This window comes from Scyliorhinus torazame, chromosome 8 (assembly GCF_047496885.1).
Source record: "Scyliorhinus torazame isolate Kashiwa2021f chromosome 8, sScyTor2.1, whole genome shotgun sequence".
NCBI lineage: Eukaryota > Metazoa > Chordata > Chondrichthyes > Carcharhiniformes > Scyliorhinidae > Scyliorhinus > Scyliorhinus torazame.
The window spans coordinates 168,053,351-168,080,537 of NC_092714.1; the positions used below are offsets into that span (position 1 = coordinate 168,053,351).

At 52.7% G+C, this 27,187-nt stretch overlaps 1 protein-coding gene across 1 annotated transcript in view; it reads left to right on the plus strand.

Moving 5' to 3' along the window:
- Window positions 1-27,187, plus strand: part of LOC140428793 (uncharacterized) — a 100,130-nt gene that overhangs the window by 64,827 nt on the left and 8,116 nt on the right. Inside the window, exon 3 of the mRNA XM_072515481.1 lies at window positions 20,533-20,740. Coding sequence (XP_072371582.1) covers window positions 20,533-20,740 — 208 coding nt within the window. The remainder of the gene's footprint in view (window positions 1-20,532; window positions 20,741-27,187) is intronic.

Consider the following 27,187-nt stretch of genomic DNA (forward strand, 5'->3'; position numbering starts at 1 on the left):
GGGAGTGTCTGGGAGTGAGGGTTATATTGGGGGGAGGGTCGGGAGTGAGGGTGATGTTGGGCGTGTCGGGGAGTGAGGGTGATGTTGGGGGGAGTGTCTGGGAGTGAGTGAAATGTTGGGGGAGTGTCTGGGAGTGAGGGTGATGTTGTGGGAATGTCTGGGAGTGTGGGTGATGTTGGGGGAGTGTGGGTGATGTTGGAGGAGTATCGGGAAGTGAGGGTGATGTTGGGGGGAGTGTTTGGGACTGAGGGTGATGTTGGGGAGAGAGCCGGGAGTGAGGCTGATGTTGGGGGGAGTGTCGGGGTGTGAGGGTGATGTTGGAGGAGTGTCTGGGAGTTAGGGTGATGTTGGGGGAGTGTCTGGGCGTGAGCGTGATGTTGGGGGTTGTCTCTGGGAGTGGGTGAGTGGGTGTGATGTTGGGGGGAGTGTCTGCGAGTGAGGGTGATGTTGGAGGGAGTGTCTGGGAGTGAGGGTGATGTTGGAGGGAGTGTCTGGGAGTGTGGATAATGTTGGGGGAGTGTTGGGGAGTGAGTGTGATGTTGGGTGAGTGTCGGGGTGTGAGGGTGATGTTGGGGGGAGAGTTGGGAGTTACGGTTATGTTATGGGTAGTGTCTGGGAGTGAGGGTGATGTTGTGGGGAGTGTTTGGGAGTGAGGGTGTTGTTGGGGGGAGAGTCGGGAGTGAGGGTGATGTTGGGCGTGTCGGGGAGTGAGGGTGATGTTGGGGGGAGTGTCTCGGAGTGAGTGAAATGTTGAGGGAGTGTCTGGGAGTGAGAGTGATGTTGTGGGAATGTCGGGGAGTGTGGGTGATGTTGGAGGAGTATCGGGAAGTGAGGGTGATGTTGGGGGGAGTGTTTGGGAGTGTGGGTGATGTTGGGGGAGTGTTTGGGACTGAGGGTGATGTTGGGGGGAGAGCCGGGAGTGAGGCTGATGTTGGGGGGAGTGTCGGGGTGTGAGGGTGATGTTGGGGGAGTGTCTGGGCGTGAGCGTGATGTTGGGGGAGTGTCGTGGAGTGAGGGTGATGTTGGGGGGAGTGTCTGGGAGTGGGTGAGTGGGTGTGATGTTGGGGGGAGTGTCTGGGAGTGAGGGTGATGTTGGAGGGAGTGTCTGGGAGTGTGGGTGACGTTGGGGGAGTGTCGTGGAGTGAGGGTGATGTTGGGGGGAGTGTCGAGGAGTTAGGGTGATGTTGGTGGAGTGTCTGGGAGTGTGTGTGATGTTGGGGGAGTGTCGGGGAGTGAGTGTGATGGTGGGTGAGTGTCGGGGAGTGAGGGTGATGTTGGGGGAGTGTCGGGGAGTGAGTGTGAAGTTGGGGGAGTGTCGGGGAGTGAGGGTGATGTTGGGGGGAGAGGTGGGAGTTACGGTTATGTTGTGGGGAGTGTCTGGGAGTGAGGGTGTTGTTAGGGGGAGAGTAGGGACTGAGGGTTATGTTGTGGGGAGTGTATGGGAGTGAGGGTGATGTTGGGGTAGTGTCTGGGAGTGGGTGTGATGTTGGGGGGGTGTCTGGGAGTGAGGGTGATGTTGGAGGGAGTGTTTGGGAGTGTGGGTGACGTTGGGGGAGTGTCGTGGAGTGAGGGTGATTTTGGAGGGAGTGTCGGGGAGTTAGGGTGATGTTGGAGGGAGTGTCTGGGAGTGTGGGTGATGTTGGGGGAGTGTCCTGGAGTGAGGGTGATGTTGGAGGGTGTGTCGCGGAGTTAGGGTGATGTTGGTGGAGTGTCTGGGAGTGAGGGTGATGTTGGGGGGTGTGTCTGGGAGTGAGGGTGATGTTGGGGGAGTGTCTGGGAGTGAGGGTTATGTTGGGGGAGTGTCTGGGAGTGAGGGTTATATTGGGGGGAGTGTCTGCGAGTGAGGGTGTTGTTGGGGGGAGAGTCGGGAGTGAGGGTGATGTTGGGCGTGTCGGGGAGTGAGGCTGATGTTGGGGGGAGTGTCTGGGAGTGAGTGAAATGTTGGGGGAGTGTCTGGGAGTGAGGGTGATGTTGTGGGAATGTCTGGGAGTGTGGTTGATGTTGGGGGAGTGTGGGTGATGTTGGAGGAGTATCGGGAAGTAAGGGTGATGTTGGGGGGAGTGTTTGGGAGTGTGGGTGATGTTGGGGGAGTGTTTGGGACTGAGGGTGATGTTGGGTGGAGAGCCGGGAGTGAGGCTGATGTTGGGGGGTAGTGTCGGGGTGTGAGGGTGATGTTGGAGGAGTGTCTGGGAGTGAGGGTGATGTTGGGGGAGTGTCTGGGCGTGAGCGTGATGTTGGGGGAGTGTCGTGGAGTGAGGGTGATGTTGGGGGGAGTGTCTGGGAGTGGGTGAGTGGGTGTGATGTTGGGGGGAGTGTCTGGGAGTGAGGGTGATGTTGGAGGGAGTGTCTGGGAGTGTGGGTGACGTTGGGGGAGTGTCGTGGAGTGAGGGTAATGTTGGGGGGAGTGTCGGGGAGTTAGGGTGATTTTGGAGGGAGTGTCGGGGAGTGTGTGTGATGTTGGGGGAGTGTCGGGGAGTGAGTGTGATGGTGGGTGAGTGTCGGGGAGTGAGGGTGATGTTGGGGGGAGTGTCGGGGAGTGAGTGTGAAGTTGGGGGAGTGTCGGGGTGTGAGGGTGATGTTGGGGGGAGAGTTGGGAGTTACGGTTACGTTGTGGGGAGTGTCTGGGAGTGAGGGTGTTGTTAGGGGGAGAGTAGGGAGTGAGGGTGATGTTGTGGGGAGTGTATGGGAGTGAGGGTGATGTTGGGGGGAGTGTCGGGGTGTGAGGGTGATGTTGGGGGTGTCTGGGAGTGAGTGTGATGTTGGGGGAGTGTTGTGGAGTGAGGGTGATGTTGGGGGGAGTGTCTGGGAGTGCGGGTGATGTTGGGGGAGTGTCGGGGAGTGAGAGTGATGTTGGGGGGAGTGTCTGGGAGAGAGGGTGATGTTGGGGGGAGTGTCGGGGAGTGAGGGTGATGTTGGGGGGAGTTTCTGGGAGTGAGGTTGATATTGGGGGGAGTGTCTGCGAGTGAGGGTGTTGTTGGGGGGAGAGTCGGGAGTGAGGGTGATGTTGGGCGTGTCTGGGAGTGAGGGTGATGTTGTGGGAATGTCTGGGAGTGTGGATGATGTTGGGGGAGTGTGGGTGATGTTGGAGGAGTATCGGGAAGTGAGGGTGATGTTGGGGGGAGTGTTTGGGTGTGTGGATGATGTTGGGGGAGTGTCTGGGAGTGAGGGTGATGTTGGGGGGAGAGCCGGGAGTGAGGCTGATGTTGGGGGGAGTGTCGGGGAGTGATGGTGATGTTGGAGGAGTGTCTGGGAGTGAGGGTGATGTTGGGGGAGTGTCTGGGCGTGAGCGTGATGTTGGGGGGGGTGTCTGGGAGTGGGTGAGTGGGTGTGATGTTGGGGGGAGAGTTGTGAGTTACGGTTATGTTGTGGGGAGTGTCTGGGAGTGAGGGTGTTGTTAGGGGGAGAGTAGGGAGTGAGGGTGATGTTGTGGGGAGTGTATGGGAGTGAGTGTGATGTTGGGGGGAGTGTCGGGGTGTGAGGGTGATGTTGGGGGGTGTGTCTGGGAGTGAGTGTGATGTTGGGGGAATGTTGTGGAGTGAGGGTGATGTTGGGGGGAGTGTCTGGGAGTGCGGGTGATGTTGGGGGAGTGTCGGGGAGTGAGAGTGATGTTGGGGGGAGTGTCTGGGAGTGAGGGTGATGTTGGGGGGAGTGTCTGGGAGTGTGGGTGATGTTGGGGGGAGTGTCTGGGATTGAGGGTGATGTTGGGGGGAGTGTCTGGGAGTGAGGGAGATGTTGGGGGGTGTCGGGGAGTGAGGGTGATGTTGAGGGAAGTGTCTGTGAGTGAGGGTGATGTTGGGGGGAGTGTCTGGGAGTGAGGGTGATGTTGGGGGGTGTCGGGGAGTGAGGGTGTCGGGGAGTGAGGGTGATGTTGGGGGAGTGTCTGGGAGTGAGGGTGATGTTGGGGGTAGTGCCTGGGAGTGAGGGTGATGTTGGGGGGTGTCCGGGAGTGAGGGTGCTGTTGGGGGGAGTGTCGGGGAGTGAGGGTGATGTTGGGGGGAGTGTCTGAGAGTGAGGGTGATGTTGGGGGGTGTCGGGGAGTGAGGGTGATGTTGGGGAGTGTCGGGGAGTTAGGGTGATGTTGGTGGGAGTGTCTAGGGGTGAGGGAAGTGTTGTGAGGAGAGCCTGGGAGTGGGGATGATGGTGGGGGGAGTGTCTGGGAGTGAAGATGATGTTGGAGGAGTGTCGGGGAGTGAGGGTGATGTTGGGGTGAGTGTTGGAGAGTGAGGGTGATGTTGGGGTGAGTGTCTGGGAGTTAGGGTGATGTTGGGGGAGTGTCTGGGAGTGAGGGTGATGTAGGGGTGAGTGTCTGGGAGTGAGGGTGATGTTGGGGTGAGTGTTTGGGAGTGAGGGTGATGTTGGGGGGAGTGTCGGGGAGTGAGGGTGATGAAATGAAAAATGAAAATCGCTTATTGTCACAAGTAGGCTTCAAATGAAGTTACTGTGAAAAGCCCCTAGTCGCCACATTCCGGAGCCTGTTCAGGGAGGCTGGTATGGGAATTGAACCGTGCTGCTGGCTTGCCTTGGTCTGCTTTCAAATCTGGCTCTTTTGCCCTGTGCTGAACAGCCCCTATGTTGAGAGGAGTGTCTCAGAGTGAGTTTGGAGGGTGTGTCTGGGAGTGAGAGTGATGATGGGTAGCGTCTGGGAGTGAGAATGATGTTGGGGGAGTGTCAGGGAGTGAGGGTGATGTTGGGGGGAGTGTCTGGGAGTGAGAGTGATGTTAGGGGGGAGTGTCTGGGAGTGAGGTTGGAGGGAGTGTCTGGGAGGGTGATGTTGGGGGGTGTGTCAGGGAGTGAGGTTGGAGGGAGTGTCTGGGAGGGTGATTTTGGGGGGAGTGTCGGGGAGTGATGTTGGAGGGAGTGTCTAGGAGGGTGATGGGGTGGTCCCGGTGGATTGGAAATTAGCAAACGTGACACCACTGTTTAAAAAAGGAGGTAGGCAGAAAGCGGGTAATGATAGGCCAGTGAGCTTAACTTCGGTAGTAGGGAAGATGCTGGAATCTATCATCAAGGAAGAAATAGCGAGGCATCAGGATGGTAATTGTCCCATTGGGCAGACGCAGCATGGGTTCATAAAGGGCAGGTCGTGCCTAACTAATTTAGTGGAATTTGTTGAAGACATTGCCAGTGCGGTAGATAACGAGGAGCCAATGGATGCGTTATATCTGGATTTCCAGAAAGCCTTTGGCAAGGTGTCACACAAAAGGTTGCTGCATAAGATAAAGATGCATGGCATTAAGGGGAAAGTAGTAGCATGGATAGAGGATGGGTTAATTAATAGAAAGCAAAGAGTGGGGATTAATGGGTGTTTCTCTGGTTGGCAATCAGTAGCTAGAGGTGTCCCTCGGGGATCAGTGTTGGGCCCACAACTGTTCACAATTTACATAGATGATTTGGAGTTGGGGACCAAGGGCAATGTGTCCAAGTTTGCAGATGACACTAAGATGAATGGTAAAACAAAAAGTGCCGAGGATACTGGAAGTCTGCAGAGGGATTTGGATAGGCTAAGTGAATGGGCTAGGGTCTGGCAGATAGAATACAATATTGACAAATGTGAGGTTATCCATTTTGGTAGGAATAACAGCAAAAGGGATTATTATTTAAATAAAATATTAAAACATGCTGCTGTGCAGAGAGACCTGGGTGTGCTAGTGCATGAGTCGCAAAAAGTTGGTTTACAGGTGCAACAGGTGATTAAGAAGGCAAATGGAATTTTGTCCTTCATTGCTAGAGGGGTGGAGTTTAAGACTAGGGAGGTGATGCTGCAATTGTATAAGGTGTTGTGAGGCCACACCTGGAGTATTGTGTTCAGTTTTGGTCTCCTTACCTGATAAAGGACGTACTGGCACTGGAGGGTGTGCAGAGGAGATTCACTAGGTTAATCCCAGAGCTGAAGGGGTTGGATTACGAGGAGAGGTTGTGTAGACTGGGACTGTGCTCGTTGGAATTTAGAAATATGAGGGGGGATCTTATAGAAACATATAAAATTATGAAGGGAATAGATAGGATAGATGCGGGCAGGTTGTTTCCACTGGCGGGTGAAAGCAGAACTAGGGGGCATAGCCTCAAAATAAGGGGTAGTAGATTTAGGACTGAGCTTAGGAGGAACTTCTTCATCCAAAGGGTTGTGAATCTATGGAATTTACAATCAAAGCTGGTATTTACCGGCGGGACCAGGCGGCGTGGGCGGGCTCCGGGGTCCTGGGGGGGGCGCGGGGCGATCTGACCCCGGGGGGGTGCCCCCACGGTGGCCTGGCCCGCGATCGGGGCCCACCGATCCGCGGGCGGGCCTGTGCCGTGGGGGCACTCTTTCCCTTCCGCCTCCGCCATGGCCTCCACCATGGCAGAGGCGGAAGAGACTCTCCCCACTGCGCATGCGCGGGAAACTGTTGGCAGCCGCTGACGCTCCCGCGCATGCGCCGCATTTCCACGCCAGCTGGCAGGGCAACAAGCGCCATTTCCGCCAGCTGGCGGGGCGGAAATCCCTCCGGCGCCGGCCTAGCCCCTCAATGTTGGGGCTCGGCCCCCAAAGATGCGGAGCATTCCGCACCTTTGGGCCGGCGCAATGCCCGTCTGATTGGCGCCGTTTTGGGCGCCAGTCGGCGGACATCGCGCCGTTGGGGGAGAATTTCGCCCCTGGTTCTGGACACATCCATCAGAGGGAACATCCTCCCTGCATCTACCCTGTCTAATCCTGTTAGAATTTTATAAGTCTCTATGAGATCCCCCCCCTCATTTGTCTGAGCTCCAGCGATGGGTGATGGGATTTGGTTGGGATTTGTGCTGCTTGATTGAAACATGGGGTATTGACAGGGTGGATGTGGAGAGGATGTTTCATCTTGTGGGAGAATCTAGAACTAGGGGTCACTATTGCAGATTTGAGGTTAGTATCGGACCAGCCATGAAATGGTGGAGCAGAGTCAAGGGGCCGAATGGCCTCCTCCTGTTCCTTGTTCGTATGTTCATTGACCACAGGGTTCAATAGAATTGGGTTAGTTTCTGATTCGCTGTAAACAGGAAAGGAAATTCAGCCAAGAGACCACAAGCTGGGGAAAGCTTGAACAGGAAGTCAGCACTGACCTTTGAAGAATTGAAACTTAAATCAATTTGTTTCCATTCTGATTGAAGCCGTCACATTGACCAGAAACAGGAGCACTGTCCAGATCAAAGAGACAGTGATTCTAATGTGCAGTGTCTGCATTTCAGCATGAGATAAAGCATGTGAATGTGAAATATCAGCCAGTCAAGTTGGAAGTATCTAACCTAGTTCCAATTTCCAGCTCTGGGGTGAAATTCTCCACCAACGGCGCGATGTCCGCCGACTGGCGGCAAAAACGGCGCCAATCAGACGGGCATCGCGCCGGCCCAAAGGTGCGGAATGCTCCGCACCTTTGGGGGCTGAGCCCCAACATTGAGGGGCCAGGCCGGCACCGGAGGGATTTCCACCCCGCCAGCTGGCGGAAATGGCGTTTGGTGCCCCGCCAGCTGGCGCGGAAATGCGGCGCATGCGCGGGAGCGTCAGCGGCCGCTGACAGTTTCCCGCGCATGCGCAGTGGGGAGAGTCTCTTCCGCCTCCGCAATGGTGGAGGCCGTGGCAGAGGCGGAAGAGAAAGAGTGCCCTCACGGCACAGGCCCGCCCGCGGATCGGTGGGACCCGATCGCGGGCCAGGCCACCGTGGGGGCACCCCCCGGGGTCAGATCGCCCCGCGACCCCCCCAGGATCCCGGAGCCCGCCCACGCCGTCTGGTCCCGCCGGTAAATACCAGCTTTGATTTACGCCGGCGGGACAGGCAATTTCTAGGTGGGACTTCGGCCCATCCGGGCCGGAGAATTGAGCGGGGGGTCCCGCCAGCCGGCGCGGCCCGATTCCCGCCCCCGCCCAATCTCCGGTACCCGGGGGCGGGATTCACGCCGGCCAACGGCCATTCTCCGACCCGGCGGGGGGTCGGAGAATGACGCCCCTGATTCCTAACCCTGCGGTTATACCACTTCAAATGCAATAGTCAAAGGGTGTTCTACCGTTAGAGGGCCAGATAGGCATTTCTGTGGGTACAGGCATGATTCCTCCCTGATGCCAGGGTGCAAGATTTTTCTCTAAGAGGTAAGGGGGAGAGGTTTGAGTTTGGAGGGTAGGGGGTAGGGGGTGGCAAGATATTGGGGGGTGGCAAGGTATTGGTATTGGAGGAACTTCTTCACCCAAAGGGTTGTGAATCTATGGAATTCCTTGCCCAGTGAAGCTGTAGAGGCTCCTTCATTAAAAGTTTTTAAGATAAATATAGATAGTTTTTTGAAGAATAAAGGGATTAAGGGTTCTGGTGTTCGGGCAGGAAAGTGGAGCTGAGTGCACAAAAGATCAGCCATGGTCTCATTGAATGGTGGAGCAGGCTCGAGGGGTTGGGGGTTGTTGAAAGTGGCCCCGCGGCGATTCTCCGGGCCCCGATGGGCCAAGTGGCTGCTGAGTCCACAGCCGCCACGCGAGTATCCCGACCGGCAATAGCAGGTTAGTTCCAAGCCGTCGGGAACTCGACCGGTCAGGGGCTGAGGATTGCTGTCCAGGGCTCTGACAATGGCTCCCGGTGGCGCGGCGTACTCCCTGGTCACGCCAATTTTTGGTGCCCAGAAAATCGCCAAACCGGCACCGGTCCCGATTATTGCGTCAAACTGGATTCTCTGCCTCGCCGCCGGCCGCGATGTCGCTGTCGGGGTGCGAAGAATCCAGCCCAGAGTGCTTCAGCACTGAATGAGACAGATATCACTGGAGTAAGAAATAGTGAAAAGGGCCCAAGATAAATCAGAGCTACTTGGGGGATTTTCCGCACCCCCGGAGGCGTGTTTCTCGGCAACAGGAGGTGGCCCGCTGTTGTCTGGCAGCGGGATCATCTGGTCCTGCCACTGTTAATGGAATTTCCCATTGAATCCACCCTCTGCTGCCGGGAAACACGAGACAGGGCTTGCCGTCGGTGGGACCAGAAGATTCTGCTGGTGAGGAAGGCCAGGAAATCCCCCCCACTGCATTTGTATGTGAACATACAGATTGTGATCAATAAGGTTGGTGAATTACAGGCACAGATTGCCGTGTAAGAACATAAGAACTAGGAGCAGGAGTAGGCCATCTGGCCCCTCGAGCCTGCTCCACCATTCAATGAGATCATGGCTGATCTTTTGTGGACTCAGCTCCACTTTCCGGCCCGAACACCATAACCCTTAATCCCTTTATTCTTCAAAAAACTATCTATCTTTATCTTAAAAACATTTAATGAAGGAGCCTCTACTGCTTCACTGGGCAAGGAATTCCATAGATTCACAACCCTTTGGGTGAAGAAGTTCCTCCTAAACTCAGTCCTAAATCTACTTCCCCTTATTTTGAGGCTGTGCTCCCTAGTTCTGCTTTCACCCGCCAGTGGAAACAACCTGCCCGCATCTATCCTATAGCGCACAAAGACTCCGAGAGATGAATAGAGTGAAGTCGATGAGGCTTTATTAAGCGTGTCTGTTCCCCCGCAGCTCGATAGTAGAATGGCCTGCGGGGGAGGACTCCGGCTTCTTATACTCCGCCTTCAGGGCGGAGCTAGAGGTCAACGGCCAACCAGGACCCGGGATCTGTCAGCCAATGACATTAGGGCTTCCAGTCCCACATGACCCCTAATACATACTACCACATTCACCCCTTGTCAAAAGTGAACCCGGCGGGGTGATGCTTCGCATGGTGGTAAGGGTTTACAGGGCTGGTCCTGGGAGGAAAACATTCATATGGCAATACAGTATGTACAATTTTGTCCTGTTTCAACTATTTACAGAAGGTATCGGGAGAAAAAGCAAAATGTTCTTGTGAAAAGTCCATATATTGATTTAGATCGACGCCACGAGTCGGTCGGGCGGTCTGGTCGTCCGTGTCGATCGCCTCGGCCCCGGTGGGGTGGTGGTGCTTGTTCCGGTGTTGTCGTCTCCGGGATCCTTACGGTTTCAGCTTGGGCTTTATTCTTGGTCGGGCCTGAGGGGAGGGGAACCGATCCTCCTGGGAAGGGGGCGGTCGCGGGGTGCGGCGGTGGCAGGAAGGGGGGGGGTTGGGTGAATGGTGTCGGGGGGGTGTGTGTGTTGCCGGCGGGCGCCAGATCCCGCAGGGAGACCGTGTCCTGTCAGCCGTCGGGGTACTCCACGTAAGCGTACTGCGGGTTCGCGTGGAGGAGGTGAACCCTTTCGACCAACGGGTCCGCCTTGTGTGCCCGCACATGCTTTTGGAGCAAGATGGGTCCTGGCGCCGCCAGCCAGGTCGGCAGCGACGTTCCAGAGGAGGACTTCCTAGGGAAGACAAGGAGACGCTCATGAGGCGTTTGATTAGTGCTCGTACGTAATAGCGACCGGATGGAGTGGAGAGCGTCCGGGAGGACCTCCTGCCACCGTGAAACTGGGAGGTCCCTGGACCGTAGGGCCAGTAGGACGGTCTTCCAGACCGTGCCGTTCTCCCTGCCCGTTCCCCCGGGGGTTGTAGCTGGTCGTCCTGCTTGAGGCTATGCCCTTGCTGAGCAGGAACTGGCGCAGCTCGTCACTCATGAAAGAGGACCCCCTGTCGCTGTGGACGTATGCGGGGCAACCGAACAGTGTGAAGATGGTGTTCAGGGCTTTAATGACTGTGGCCGCGGTCATGTCAGAGCAGGGGATGGCGAATGGGAAGCGGGAGAACTCGTCCACCACATTAAGGAAGTATGTGTTGCGGTCGGTGGAGGGGAAGGGGCCCTTTGAAATCCAGACTAAGGCGCTCAAAGGGGCGGGAAGCCTTAATCAGGTGCGCACCATCCGGCCTGAAAAAATGCGGTTTGCATTCTGCGCAGATGTGGCAGTCCCTTGTGACTGTACGGACCTCCTCTAAAGAGTATGGGAGGTTGCGGGACTTGATAAAGTGGAAAAACCGAGTGACCCCCGGGTGGCAGAGGTCCTCGTGGAGGGTTTGGAGGCGGTTAATTTGTGCGTTGGCACATGTGCCGCGGGATAGGGCATCGGACGGCTCGTTCAGCTTTCCGGGACGATACAAGATCTCGTAGTTGAAGGTGGAGAGCTCGATCATCCACCTTAAGATCTTGTCGTTTTTGATTTTGCCCCGCTGTGCATTATCGAACATGAACCGTTGGTCAGTGAGGAGCGTGAATCTCCTGCCGGCCAGGTAATGCTTCCAATGTCGCACAGCTTCCACTATGGCTTGGGCTTCCTTTTCCACTGAGGAGTGACGGATTTCTGAAGCGTGGAGGGTTCGGGAGAAAAAGGCCACGGGTCTGCCCGCTTGGTTAAGGGTGGCCGCTAGAGCTACGTCGGAGGCGTCGCTCTCGACCTGGAAGGGGAGGGACTCATCGATGGCGCGCATCGTGGCCTTTGCGATATCCGCTTTGATGCGGCTGAAGGCCTGGCAAGCCTCTGTCGACAGAGGGAAGGTCGTGGTCTGTATTAGGGGGCGGGCCTTGTCTGCGTACTGGGGGACCCACTGGGCGTAGTATGAAAAAAAACCCAGGCAACGTTTCAGGGCTTTTGAGCAGTGCGGGAGGGGAAATTCCATGAGGGCGCGCATACGTTCGGGGTCGGGGCCTATTATCCCATTGCGCACTACGTAGCCCAGAATGGCTAGCCGGTTGGTGCTAAAAACGCACTTGTCCTCGTTGTACGTGAGGTTCAAGGCTTTGGCGGTCTGGAGGAATTTTTGGAGGTTGGCGTCGTGGTCCTGCTGGTCGTGGCCGCAGATGGTTACAGTGTCGAGATACGGGAACGTGGCCCGCAACCCATGTTGATCAACCATTCGGCCCATCTCCCGTTGGAAGACCGAGACCCCGTTTGTGACGCCAAATGGGACCCTTAGGAAATGGTATAATCGCCCGTCTGCCTCGAAGGCTGTGTACTTGCGGTCACTTGGGCGGATGGGGAGCTGATGGTAGGCGGACTTGAGGTCCACGGTGGAGAAGACTTTGTATTGGGCAATCCGATTGACCATGTCGGATATGCGGGGGAGAGGGTACGCGTCTAGTTGTGTGTACCTGTTGATGGTCTGGCTATAGTCTATGACCATCCTTTGTTTCTACCCAGTCTTCACTACTACCACCTGTGCTCTCCAGGGACTATTGCTGGCCTGGATTATGCCTTCCTTTAGTAGCCGCTGGACTTCGGACCGAATGAAGGTCCGGTCCTGGGCGCTGTACCGTCTGCTCCTAGTGGCGACGGGTTTGCAATCCGGGGTGAGGTTCGCAAACAAGGACGGGGGTTGCACCTTGAGGGTTGCGAGGCCGCAGATAGTGAGTGGGGGTATTGGGCCGCCGAATTTGAACGTAAGGCTCTGTAGATTGCACTGGAAATCTAATCCCAGTAATGTGGGGGCGCAGAGTTTGGGAAGGACGTGTAGTTTGTAGTTTTTGAACTCCCTCCCCTGCACTGTTAGGGTAACTATGCAGAAACCTTTGATCTGTACGGAGTGGGATCCTGCAGCTAGGGAAATCTTTTGTGCGCTGGGATAGGTGGTCAAGGAACAGCGTCTTACCGTGTCGGGGTGGATAAAGCTCTCCGTGCTCCCGGAGTCGACTAGGCATGGTGTCTCGTGCCCGTTTATTAGCAACGTTGTCGTCGTCGTCTGGAGTGTCCGGGGCCGAGCTTGATCGAGCGTTATTGAAGCGAGACGTGGTTGTAGTAGTGGAGCGTCTTCCTCGAACCCCGTGGAGCCGTCGACACTGGGGTCTGTTGTTGCCGTCCAAGATGGCGTCGGGGATGAACAAAATGGCTGCCCCCATACATCGCACATGGCTGGGGGGTCACAAGATGGCGGCGGGGGTGGACAAAATGGCCACCCCCATGCGTCGTACAGGTCTGGGGTGGTCCAAGATGGCGGCGCCCTTCCTCCCCTCATGGTGGCCGGGACCCAAAATGGCGCCGTCTGCGGGTCGCACATGGGCCGCTGGGGGGGTTGGGGAGCGTTAGGACCGCGCGGGGCTCCCTCATCTCTGGGGACAGCGGTGGTCGGGACCCAAATAGGTAGCGCCGGCGGGTCATACGTGGGGACGGGGGGGGGGGGGTTGGGGAGCGTAAGCGGCGTGCAGGGCTCCCTGTTCTCCCGGGACCGCGGTGGTCGTGACCCAGAGTGGCTGCGCCTGCGGGTCGTACATGGGGCGCTGGGGGGGTTGGGGAGCGTAAGCGGTGTGCAGGGCTCCCTGTTCTCCCGGGACAGCGGCGACCTCGCGGGACCGGCACACAACCGCAAAATGGCCCTTTTTCCCGCAGCTCTTGCAGATTGCTGCGCGGGCCGGGCAGCGTTGCCGTGGGTGTTTCGCCTGGCCGCAGAAATAGCAGCGGGCGCCCCCGGTGCGACTTGGCGTTTGGACCGCGCAAGCCTGTGGGGTGTCCCGGGGGGGTTTGTCGCGACGGGTACGTACAGAGCCCAATGGGCTGCCGCGCGGTCGGGGCCGTAGGCGCGGGTATTCCGCGCGGCCACGTCTAGGGAGGCTGCTAGGGCCCGTGCCTCTGAGAGTCCTAGCGACTCTTTTTCTAGAAGTCTTTGGCGGATTTGGGAGGAATTCATACCTGCCACAAAAGCATCGCGCATTAACATGTCCGTGTGTTCATTTGCGTTCACCGAAGGGCAGCTGCAGGCTCGTCCCAAAATCAGCAGCGCGGCGTAGAATTCGTCAATCGATTCTCCGGGACTTTGCCGTCTCGTCGCGAGCTGGTAGCGAGCGTAGATTTGGTTAACTGGGCGGACATAGAGACTTTTTAGTGCTGCGAACGCCGTCTGGAAATCCTCCGCGTCTTCGATGAGGGAGAAAATCTCCGTGCTTAACCTCGAGTGCAGGACCTGTAGTTTTTGGTCTTCTGTGACCCGGCTGGTGGCCGTTCTGAGGTAGGCCTCAAAACAAGTCTGCCAGTGCTTGAAGGCTGCTGCCACGTTCACTGCGTGGGGGCTGATCCTCAGGCATTCCGGGATGATCCTGAGCTCCATAGTCCTTTTTAGGCACGCTTAATAAATTGTAGCGCACAAAGACTCCGAGAGACGAATAGAGTGAAGTCGATGAGGCTTTATTAAGCGTGTCTGTTCCCCCGCAGCTCGATAGTAGAATGGCCTGCGGGGGAGGACTCCGGCTTCTTATACTCCGCCTTCAGGGCGGAGCTAGAGGTCAACGGCCAACCAGGACCCGGGATCTGTCAGCCAATGACATTAGGGCTTCCAGTCCCACATGACCCCTAATACATATTACCATAACTATCTATCTTTATCTTAAAAACATTTAATGAAGGAGCCTCTACTGCTTCACTGGGCAAGGAATTCCATAGAGTCACAACCCTTTGGGTGAAGAAGTTCCTCCTATACTCAGTCCTAAATCTACTTCCCCTTATTTTGAGGCTGTGCCCCCTAGTTCTGCTTTCACCCGCCAGTGGAAACAACCTGCCCGCATCTATCCTATCTATTCCCTTCATAATCTTATATGTTTCAATAAGATCCCCCCGCATCCTTCTAAATTCCAACGAGTACAGTCCCAGTCTACCCAACCTCTCCTCGTAATCCAACCCCTTCAGCTCTGGGATTAACCTAGTGAATCTCCTCTGCACACCCTCCAGTGCCAGTACGTCCTTTCTCAAGTAAGGAGACCAAAACTGAACACAATACTCCAGGTGTGGCCTCACTAACACCTTATACAATTGCAGCATCACCTCCCTAGTCTTAAACTCCATCCCTCTAGCAATGAAGGACAAAATTCCATTTGCCTTCTTAATCACCTGTTGCACCTGAAAACCAACTTTCTGCGACTCATGCACTAGCACACCCAGGTCTCTCTGCACAGCAGCATGTTTTAATATTTTATCATTTAAATAATAATCCCTTTTGCTGTTATTCCTACCAAAATGGATAACCTCACATTTGTCAACATTGTATTCCATCTGCCAGACCCTAGCCCATTCACTTAGCCTATCCAAATCCCTCTGCAGACTTCCAGTATCTTCTGCACCTTTTGCTTTACCACTTATCTTAGTGTCGTCTGCAAACTTGGACACATTGCCCTTGGTCCCCAACTCCAAATCATCTATGTAAATTGTGAACAGTTGTGGGCCCAACACTGATCCCTGAGGGACACCACTAGCTACTGATTGCCAACCAGAGAAACACCCATTAATCCCCACTCTTTGCTTTCTATTAATTAACCAATCCTCTATCCATGCTACTACTTTCCCCTTAATGTCATGCATCTTTATCTTATGCAACAACCTTTTGTGTGGCACCTTGTCAAAGGCTTTCTGGAAATCCAGATATACCACATCCATTGGCTCCCCGTTATCTGTCCTCAAAAAATTCCACTAAATTAGTTAGGCACGACCTGCCCTTTATGAACCCATGCTGCATCTGCCCAATGGGACAATTTCCATCCAGATGCCTCGCTATTTCTTCCTTATAGAAATATGATGCTGTAATATATACATGTGGCTCAAGAAAGGACAGCATTGGGTATTAAATGTTGCTGGTTATCAGGTGACCAAGAAACATAGGGAAGGAAGGAAAGAAGGATGGCGGATCGATTAAGGTGAATATTGTAGTGCTGAGAGAGGATGTCACAGAGGGATCAAGGTCAGAATCTATCTTGGTAGAGCTAAGCAACAACAGAAATGCTATTACAATTTTGGTTATATTCTGTAGGTAAATGTGCAAGGAAAAGCAAGAGAAATGCGAAATCCATAGAGTCATTAAAATGGAAACTAATTATTCTGTGACGGATGGGACAGTAATAGTGTAAAGAGCAGAGAGTGTGTCCAAGAGAATTTTATTGAACAGTATATTTCTAGCCCAACGAGGAAGGCGGTGTAAAAGCAAAATTCTTCAGATGCTGGAAATGTGAAATAAAAACAGAAAATGCTGGAAAAACACAGCAGGCCTGGCAGCATCTGTGGAGAGAGAAACACGGTGGATTATGACAACTTTACTTTACTTGTTTAAATTCTTTGTTTGAAGTAGACAAAGTTTGAGATTCAAGACACTTACCAACTGAATAAAGCTACAAGATTCCATGGATTTTGAACAAACAAAAATAAACTTTACTGTACAAGTTCAGAAAGATAAAACAATGTACATTATCTATTTTACACTCTAACATTCAGGGTAAGTGTGAGGATCAAGTGAATTAACAGGCGAACTGTAGTTAAACACACCACACTACAGATTAAATGCCAAATGCGACCGAATCGGATTCCATGGGTTTCGCACCAATCACCTAGACATGAGTCATACTGTGAGTCAGCAAATCTCACTGAAACACTGTATCTCACACAAGGGTTTCCAACCTCCACCTTTGAAGATTTTGCCTTGGAATTCGCTCAAACTTGCATGGCTTCAATGATGCCCCACCTCACAAGGCTTCAATCTCGCCTTCCTAGATTTAATCACCCTGGATTCCGGAATACCCTCAAACATCAATATACAGTCATAATTTAAGCATCTTTTACCTGTGTCAAGGAGAATACCACTGCTCCAAGGTGTACCTTTGCTCCAAAGGTCCTTTTTACTTAAAGTCTGCTCCCCATAGCCCTTTTTCTAACTTGGAGCTTGTTCATAGTATCATGGAATCTCTACAGTTCAGAAGGAGGCCATTCAGCCCATCAAGCCAGCACTGACCCTCTGAAAGTGCACCCGACCTAGCCCCCTCCCCTGCCCTATCTCTGTAACCCCACCTAATCTTTGGACACTAAGGGCAATTTAGCATGGCCAATCCACCTAACCTGCACATCTTTGGATTGTAGGAGGAAACCGGAGCACCCTCACGCAGACATGGGGAGAACGTGAAAACTCCACACAAACAGTCATCTCAAGGTTGGGATCAAACCCGGGTCCCTGGTGCTGTGATGCAGCAGTGCTAACCACTGTGCTACCTCTGCTCCTTTCCTTTTACTTAACTGCACTTGTCTTTGTTCCTCACCTAAAAAAACCTGCCAGTTGGCTGACCCTCCAACACCCTTATACTAATCTGGTAACCTATCGCAACACTCCAAGAGGGTCCCACTCTTGTTAGTAGGCAGGAACAAATGTATCAAACAGTGGAACACCCTGCACCTTAAATGTTATGATCGCCAGAGATTATAAATTTATATAAAACATAGAGACACAGGATGAATGGACTTCATACAAGAGTAAAACTAATGAATTGGAAGAAAGCCACTTTGAATTGAATGAGGAGAGATCTGGCCCAGATAATCTGGAATCTAGTATTAGCAGACAAAACTGGAATAGAACAAAGGTCTGCCTTTAAAGAGGAAATGGTTCAGTCCAGTCAAGATAGATTTGTGAGAAGGTAAGACAAAGAAAGTTTGTTCTCCCTGGATGCCAAAAGAGATTGAGATTAAGATGAAGACAGGTGTGAGATGGATGATATAATTAAGAATCAGGCTGAATATCAAAAGGTCAGAGGGAAGTGAAAGAAAAATAAGAGCGGCATTCTCCCATACCCCCACAGGCGGGTTCAACAAAACTCGGTTTTACGCCGGAGTGAATTTCCTGCAGGATCTGTCGCTCATGCCCGCGCCATTACGGATCAGTCAACCCGCTGGAGGACAGCGTTAACCTGATTTGCACCCTGCTATTAGGATACATATAAAAGCCCGACCGGAACCTTCCCCCCACACCTGATTCTCTGCGATGCCAGCGGGAAAACACGTTGGCCCAGAACACATCTGGAACAAGCTGGCAGTTTCCCCCGGCCAAGGTGGCCACAGGAAGTCAATCTGGAAGCCATATGAGAGACTGATGGATAAACCCTGTGGTGATATGCTTCACTGTAAATACACAAGGGGTTAATGTAAATACACTACAACTAAGTAAACACTAGAGGGAGCACCGGAGACATCATTACATGCAGACATACAGCTAATGAACACACAGAATAGGACACGACCGATGGGCAGCCAAGACACCCAGAGGTGACACTACCACAAGGGGACATTACACAACCCATATATAAAAGGACAGGGCACACATGCTCTTTCTCTTTCCACAGGCGACACTTAGAGAGAAGAACAGGGCAGATCAGAAGCATCACACCCACCGCATGGCTTACAGCAGACTGGTTAATTAGACTGAGTTACTATAGCAAGATTAGCAGGAGTGTCGAACTCAAGTAGGAGAATTGTTAACTGTTCAATAAATGTGTTAAACCTATCTCCAAGTCTGAACCTTCCTTTGTCAGAGCATAATACATCAAGGAAGCAGCTTATGCTACATGAAGAAGCATAACACAACAACCCCCAACAAGAATTAGTGCAATGAGGATCAGCTCTGTAGCCTTGCTAGACTATATAAACAAAACTTGATGCATGCAAGGAAGGTGCCTGGGAAGTGCAGAATTTGCTATGTGCATATTCATGAAGGCCTCACTTTCTCAACCTTGTCCCTTGCCTGAGGTGTGGTGATGCTCAGATTAAATCACTACCAGTCTGCTCTCCCCCTCAAAGGTGAAAGCAGCCTATGGTCACCAGGGACTATGATGACTTTACTTTATTTTACTGTGTGTTTGTTGCTGACCTTGGACATTACAGAAATCCTGATTTGGATTGAACTTTGGCCTGTATGAGAACCTGTACTGGTAATCCAACTGTCACTGTTTTAGACTGTGTTGTGTTTCCCTGGGAAATGGATTAGCCTTACAGGTTTAAATAGGGATATACTGTGTGTAAAGTTACCCTCAAAGAAGGAAAGGTTTATTTCCTTTGTTTTCTGTTTTGCTGAATATCTGAAGATGAGCGTTCAGTAAACGGCAGCCTGCTTATCATCAATCCCCAGCCCCATGTGACATTACAATCTATAAACTGATAGAGTACAGGTGTTTATCTGTAAACTGCTGGAGTACAGGCGGGAGGTGTTTACCTGTAAACTGCTGGAGTACAGGCGGGTGCGGTGTTTAGCTGTAAACTGATGGAATACAGGTGGAGGTGTTTAGCTGTAAACTGACGTAGTACAAGCGGGTGTTATTTAGTTGGAAACTGATGGAGTACAGACAGGTGTGGTGTTTAACTGCAAACTGATGGAATACAGGTGGGGGTGTTTAGCTGTAAACCGATGGAATACAGGTTGGGGTGTTTAGCTGTAAACCGATGGAATACAGGTTGGGGTGTTTAGCTGTAAACCGATGGAATACTGGTGGGGGTGTTTAGCTGTAAACTGATGAAGTACAGGCGGGTGAGGTGTTTAGCTGTAAACCGATGGAATACTGGTGGGGGTGTTTAGCTGTAAACTGATGAAGTACAGGCGGGTGAGGTGTTTAGCTGTAAACTGATGGAATACAGGTGGGGGGTGCTTAGCCGTACACTGATGGAGTACAGGTAGGTGTGGTGATTAGCTGTAAATGGTTGAAGTACAGGCGGGTGGTATTTAGTTGTAAACTGATGCAGTACAGGCGGTGGGTGGTATTTAGGTGTAAACCGATGGAGTACAGGCAGGGGGTGTTTAGCTGTAAATTGATGGAGTACAGGTGGGGGATGGTATTTAGTTGCAAACTTAATGGAGTACAGGCAGGGGTGGTAATTAGTTGTAAACTGCTAGAGTACAGGTGGGGTGGTATTTAGTTGTAAACTGATGGAGTACAGGCAGGGGTGGTATTTAGTTGTAATCTGCTGGAATACAGGCGGGGGTGGTATTTAGTTGTAAACTGCTGGAATACAGGCGGAGGTGGTATTTAGTTGTAAACTGCTGGAATACAGGCGGGGGTGGTATTTAGTTGTAAACTGCTGGAGTACAGTCGGGGGTGGTATTTCGTTGTAATCTGCTGGAATACAGGTGGAGGTGGTATTTAGTTGTAATCTGCTGGAATACAGGCGGGGTGGTATTTAGTTGTAATCTGCTGGAATACAGGCGGGGGTGGTATTTAGTTGTAAACTGATGGAGTACAGGCGGGGTGTGGTATTTAGTTGTAATCTGCTGGAATACAGGCGGGGGTGGTATTTAGTTGTAAACTGATGGAGTACAGGCGGGGTGTGGTATTTAGTTGTAATCAGATGGCGTACAGGCGGGGTGTGGTATTTAGTTGTAAACTGATGGAGTACAGGCGGGGTGTGGTATTTAGTTGTAATCAGATGGCGTACAGGCGGGGTGTGGTATTTAGTTGTAAACTGATGGAGTACAGGCGGGGTGTGGTATTTAGTTGTAATCTGCTGGAATACAGGCGGGCCTGGTTTTAGTTGTAAACTGATGGAGTACAGGTGGTGCTTAACTGTAAACCGAAGAAGTATAGGCTGGCGATGGTGTTTAACTGTAAACTGATGGCGTACAGGTGGGGGGCGTGTTTAACTGTAAAAAATATAAGGAGATGATATTTTCCCTCATTCTTGCTGCTGAAGCCTTGCAAAATGGCAGATACTCGGGTACTTAGCAGAGTTGCTGTTTGGACAAAGGTTTTCTTCTGTTTCACTGTTTATGAGCAGAGGAGTGAACCTCGTACATAAGAACAGGAATGAAATGATGTGATTTGTTTCAAACAGAGTAAGGCAGAGATTCTTCTCTGAGCAGAGACTCACGATAAATCTTAACTCTAATCGCAGATGATCAGTGAGACAAATCAGATGGGAATTATCCGGAAATCGAAAGGTGACGTTCGTCTTTACAAAGGTTTTGATGGGAGTGTACTGATCACTGAGGGCGATTCGCTCACTATTGTTGAGGTGACAGAAGCAGATGCTGGAGTATATCGGTGCTCTCTCTCTGCCTCTTTGGGAGGCATCAATCAGGATGGAGACGTGAACCTTTCAGGTAAGGATCACTCAGTATCTGAAATCAAGGACAGGTTCAGTGAGTGGGAAACAAGGCCCCCAGGGCATTCGGAATCAAGATGAAGAAACATGGAGCAAGTAGAAAAGTTAGCTAAACGCTAAGAGCCAGTGGTTTGTGTGATTAGCTGTCAGCAATTTACGCTTGAGTGAGTGTAAAGTGGTTTCAAGAGACAGCTAGAGGTCAGTCTTTGGCGAAAGGGGTTAGCATTGGTACTGAACTCACAACCTCCTAGACGCAGGCCTACAAATGAGGACACTTTGTTTGCTGAGCTTTGTGTGAAGATTGGTGATATTTCGAATGGAGTCAGGTCAGCTGAATGGTTAATGGTTTCCATGGCTGTTAAACTGTTTCAAAAGAACCGAGATAGGCTTGAAAACATAGTTAAAAAGTATTAAACAATTGCAAAATTAATGAAAGAGAAAATGCCCCAAATATACAATCTCCCACGTACGTGAACTGTTCCAGTTTGGGAGACAAAGATTGAAAATAGTAAAGGGAGGGATTTTTTGAGGGGATTTATTTTTGATCTCATTGTTCAATCAGATGGGTTAACTGTTTTATGGGGTGTAAGTTTTCCTATTTCCTCAGGGATGGTCCATCACAGATCATCACTATGGTGTAAAGCCTAGATAGACAACTGACTAATGGCAGAGTGGGACAACTCCCTCAGTATTTCAGTGTGCGTCTACCTCTGTATTAACCACACTGATGGAGTTATCAGAAAAATCAAATCAAACAAATGGCTGCCTCCCTCACTAGCAGCTTATCACAGTTAAGGAGTGGGAACATTGTGGTGATCCACTGTAATAGGAGATGTAAGTTAAAACCTGCACTACAGGTTCGCCAGTAGCTCCTGCCGGCTGGCTCTGCCCAGGGAGAACTGTATAAATATGCATGACCTCCAGTGCCCTGCCATTTCGCCAGCTGCAGAAGGAGGCCTCTACCAATCTGACCCCGAACTCCACTCTACCCAATCTGACCCCTAAACCCCTCTACCCAATCTAACCCCTAACCCTCCTCTACCCAATCTGACCCCTAAACCCCTCTACCCAATCTAACCCCTAACCCTCCTCTACCCAATCTGACCCCTAAACCCCTCTACCCAATCTGGCCCCTAACCCCCCTCTACCCATCCGGCCCCTAACCCCCCTCTACCCAATCTCACCCCTAACCCTCCTCTACCCAATCTGACCCCTAACCTCCCTCTACCCAATCCAGCCCCTAAACCCCTCTACCCAATCTATCCCCTAACCCTCCTCTACCCAATCTGACCCCTAAACCCCTCTACCCAATCTGGCCCCTAACCCCCCTCTACCCATCCGGCCCCTAACCCCCCTCTACCCAATCTCACCCCTAACCCTCCTCTACCCAATCTGACCCCGAACTCCACTCTACCCAATCTGACCCCTAAACCCCTCTACCCAATCTAACCCCTAATCCTCCTCTACCCAATCTGACCCCTAAACCCCTCTACCCAATCTGGCCCCTAACCCCCCTCTACCCAATCCGGCCCCTAACCCCCCTCTACCCAATCTCACCCCTAACCCTCCTCTACCCAATCTGACCCCTAACCTCCCTCTACCCAATCCGGCCCCTAACCCCCCTCTACCCAATCCGGACCCTAACCCCCCTCTACCCAATCTGACCCCTAACTCCCCCTCTACCCAATCTGACACCCCCTCTACCCAATCTGACCCCTAAACCCCTCTATCCAATACGGCCCTAACCCTCCTCTATCCAATCCAGCCCCTAACCCCCCTCTACCCAGTCCGGCCCCTAACCACCCCCTCTACCCAATCTGACCCCTAACCCCCTCTACCCAATCCAGCCCCTAACCTCCCACTACCCAATCTGACCCCTAAACCCCCTCTACCCAGTCCGGTGCCTAACCCCCCTCTACCCAATCCAGACCCTAACAACCCTCTACCCAATATGGCCCCTAACCCCCCCTCTGCCCACTCTGACCCCTAACCCCCCTACCCAATCCGGCCCCGAACCCCCCTCTACCCAATCCGGCCCCTAACCCCCTCTACCCAATCTGGCCTCTAACCCTCCGCTACCCAATCCAGTCACTAACACCCCTCTGCCCAATCTGACCCCTAACCCCCTCGACCCAATCTGGCCCCTAACCCCCCTCTACCCAATCTGACCCCTAACCCCCTTGACCCAATCTGGCCCCTAACCCCCCTCTACCCAATCTGACCCCTAACCCCCTCGACCCAATCTGGCCCCTAACCTCCCTCTACCCAATCTGACCCCTAACCCCCCTCTACCCAATCTGACCCCTAACCCCCCCTCTACCCAATCTGACCCCTAACCCCCTCGACCCAATCTGTCCCCTAACCCCCCTCTACCCAATCTGACCCCTAACCCCCTCAACCCAATCTGGCCCCTAACCCTCCACCCCCACCCCAAATCTAGTGACTGACCTTCCCCGGCACTGGAGAAATCGTTTTGTTGCTTTTTTCCATGACAATCTCTCCTGATTTTGAACATCTCTATTGTCATGATATGCAAACATGCAACTAATGAACACTCAGAATAGGACACAACCAATGGGCAGTCAGGACACTCAGAGGTGGCATCACCACAAGGGGGCATGACATAAACACTATGGGCGCGATTCTCCACTCCCACGCCAGTTGGGAGAATCGGCTGGGCCGCCGAAAATTCCGGGGACTCCTGTCCGACCCCCTCCCGCGATTCTCCCAAGCGGTGGGAACGGCCCGGTCGAGTTTCGCAGGCCGGAGAATCGCCGGAGACACCCAAAATGGCGATTCTCCGGCACCCCCGCTATTCTGAGGCCCGGATGGGCCGAGCGGCCAGGCCAAAACGGCAGGTTCCCCCCTGCGCCGTCCACACCTGGTCGCTACAGTCGTGGGCGGAGCATGAACTTTGGGGGGGCGGCCTGTGGGGGGGCGAGGGGGGATCCTGCACCGGGCTTCACCTTGAATGTGGGGTGGCCCGCGATCGGTGCCCACCGATCGTCGGGCCGTCCTCTCTGAAGGAGGACCTCCTTCCTTCCGCGGCCCCGCAAGATCCGTCCCCCATCTACTTGCGGGGCGGATTTGGACAGGACGGCAACCACGCATGCGCGGATGACGTCCGTTATGCGGCGCCGGCCACGTCATCTATGCGGCGCCGCTTTTACGCGGGCGACAAGGCCTCGCGCGGGTAGATGACGCAGCCCCGATACTGGCCCATTTTCAGGGTCTGAATCGGTCGGGGCCGTTCCATGCCGTCGTGAACCTCGACGGCGTTCACGACGGCGCAGCCACTTCGGCGTGGGGGTGGAGAATCCTGCCCTATAAAAGGGATGAGGCACTCACACCCTGCCTCTTTCCACAGACAGACATCTAGAGAGTTAGACAGGGTTGATCAGCAGCATCACAACCCAGCACGTGGCTTAGAGCAAGCTGGTACAGTTAGACTGAGTTACTACAGTTAGATTAGCAGAGAGTCGAACTCATTTGAGAACAGTGTTAATAGTTCAATCAACAAGTTGAAGTCACTTCAGAGTCTGGAGCATCCTTTAGTTAAGACTGCATCAAGTAGCAGCCTGTGTTATCCGAAGCAGCATAACACATGATATCAGCATGTAGCATAGTGGTTAGCACAATTGCTTCACAGCTCCAGGGTCCCAGGTTCGATTCCGGCTTGGGTCACTGTCTGTGCGGAGTCTGCACGTTCTCCCCGTGTGTGCGTGGGTTTCCTCCGGGTGCTCCGATTTCCTCCCACAGTCCAAAGATGTGCAGGTTAGGTGGATTGGCCATGATAAATTGCCCTTAGTGTCCAAAATTGCCCTTAGTGTTGGGTGGGGTTACTGGGTTATGTGGATAGGGTGGAGTTGTTGACCTTGGGTCGGGTGCTCTTTCCAAGAACCGGTGCAGACTCGATGGGCCGAATGGCCTCCTTCTGCACTGTAAATTCTATGACTGTTCAATCTATTTAGTTCAACTCAGCAAAATCCGTGACAAGCAGCTACTGAATACAGGCACAATGGACAAGATTCAGGCTCCTCATCAGCTCAGGACTACCAGCAACCCTAGTGCCAACTGGCGATCATTCAAGCAGAAATTTCAACTATATGTGGAAACATCCGACCTCAATGGCGCGACCAATGCTCAGAAGATAGCTCTTCTACTCACCACTGCAGGTGACCATGCGATAGAGTTCTCCAACTCCTTTCACTTTTCCGAAGGGCAGGACAAAACGAAGTACCAATCCATCCTGGAGAAATTCGACAGCCACTGCGAGGTGGACACCAACAAAATCTTCGAGCGCTACATCTTCAAGCAGAGGATGCAAGGTAAAGACGAATCCTTCAACTCCTATCTAACTAACCTTAGACTGCTAGCACAATCCTGCAACTTCGGTGATATCACTGACTCCATGATCAGAGACCAAATCGTTTTTGGAGTCCACTCTGATCCTCTGCGAGAGCAATTGTTGAAAATCAAGCACATGACCCTGCCAGTCACGATTGAAACGTGTACTGTGCATGAGCACTCTAAAAATCGCTATTCACAGCACAAAACAGCAGAAAATGAAAAACAAGCCTCCTACGAGGTGGAGAGTGGTCAGGCCATCTCCCGGATGCAGCGCCTCCACATTGACGAAAGCGGCCATTTTGCGCGTTCTTCCTGGGGCCCGACGCATTGGGAACACGAAGCAGCCGAAAACCGCACTGTGCAGGTGCAGACATCCAAGAACCGCACCACACATGCTCAACGACACACTGAACATCATGACACCGACGTCATGACGTGTGCGAGCTGCGGCACCGCCCATTTTTTTAAAAATTGCCCTGCAAGAGGCAAACACTGTTTAAATTGTGGGAAACCAAACCACTATGCAGCCCTGTGCAGATCTGCACCACCAGTCAGGAGCCAGCCATCCCAATTCCGACAGCGGCGCATCAGGAGTGTGCAACACCGAATGAATGACTCTGATCCAAGCAGCGCAACGGATCCAGATGATGAATACCTGGACAACACTTACCGAGTGGGCATTATTACGAAGTGCGAATACGCCTCACCAAACACATCGGGAGTCCAATCAATCCTGGCCGTGGATTCCGAGGACGAATGGCATGCAGTGATGAAGGTCAACCACTGCCCCATCCAGTTCAAACTGGACACAGGTGCCTCCGCCAACCTGATTTTGAAGGTGGACTTAGAACATAGAACATAGAACATTACAGCGCAGTACAGGCCCTTCGGCCCTGGATGTTGCGTCGACCTGTGAAAGCACTCTAAAGTCCATCTACACTATTCCCTTATCATCCATATGTCTATCCAATGACCGTTTGAATGCCCTTAGTGTTGGCGAGTCCACTACTGTTGCAGGCAGGGCATTCCACGCACTTACTACTCTCTGAGTAAAGAACCTACCTCTGACATCTGTCCTATATCTATCTCCCCTCAATTTAATGCTATGTCCCCTCGTGCTAGACATCACCATCCGAGGAAAAAGGCTCTCACTGTCCACCCTATCAAGAGAATCAAGAAGCCCCCCACAATCCTTCCAGCTGCCTGCAAACTCCTGGACTACAATGGAAACGCAATCAAGGCACTGGGGTCCTGCCACCTGCAAGTGTCCAGCCGACACACACAAGCAAGCTTACGCTTCGAGATTGTTAAACCAGACAGGGCGTCCCTGCTAGGTGCGCTCGCCTGCAAGCAACTGAACCTCATTCAAAGGGTCTACACCACAACGCCGTCCCATTCGGATCTTCAGGCCAACATCGACGACATCCTAACCCAGTACCCAGATGTATTTAGCGGGATGGACACACTGCCATACGAGTACAAGATTCTACTGTGGCCTGATGCCAAGCCAGTGGTCTATGCACCACGACGTGTCCCTGCTCCACTGAGAGAGCGCCTGAAGGCAGAGCTCACAAGTCTACATCTCCAAGGCATCATCTCCAAGGTCACTGAACCAACCGACTGGGTCAGCTCGTGGTGTGCGTAAAGAAGCCTTCGGGGGACCTACAATCTGTATTGACCCCAAGGATCTAAACAAAAACATTATGCGGGTACATTACCCCAACCCGAAGAGGGAAGAAATCACAAGTGAGATGGCACACGCGCACTTCTTCACATAATTGGATGCATCCAAAGGATTTTGGCAAATCCTAGTTGAAGAATCCATCAGAAGACTCTGCACCTTCAACACGCCTTTTGGCAGATTCTGCTACAACCGAATGCCATTTGGCATCATCTCGGCATCAGAGATTTTCCATCGCATCATAGAACAGATGATGGAAGGAATAAAAGGGGTTCGGGTTTACGTTGACAATATCATAATCTGGTCCACAACCCCAGAGGAACATGTGTCGCCACTCAAGAAAGTATTCCGACGCATACATAGACATGGCCTCAAGCTAAACAGGTCGAAGTGCTGTTTAGGGACATCTACGCT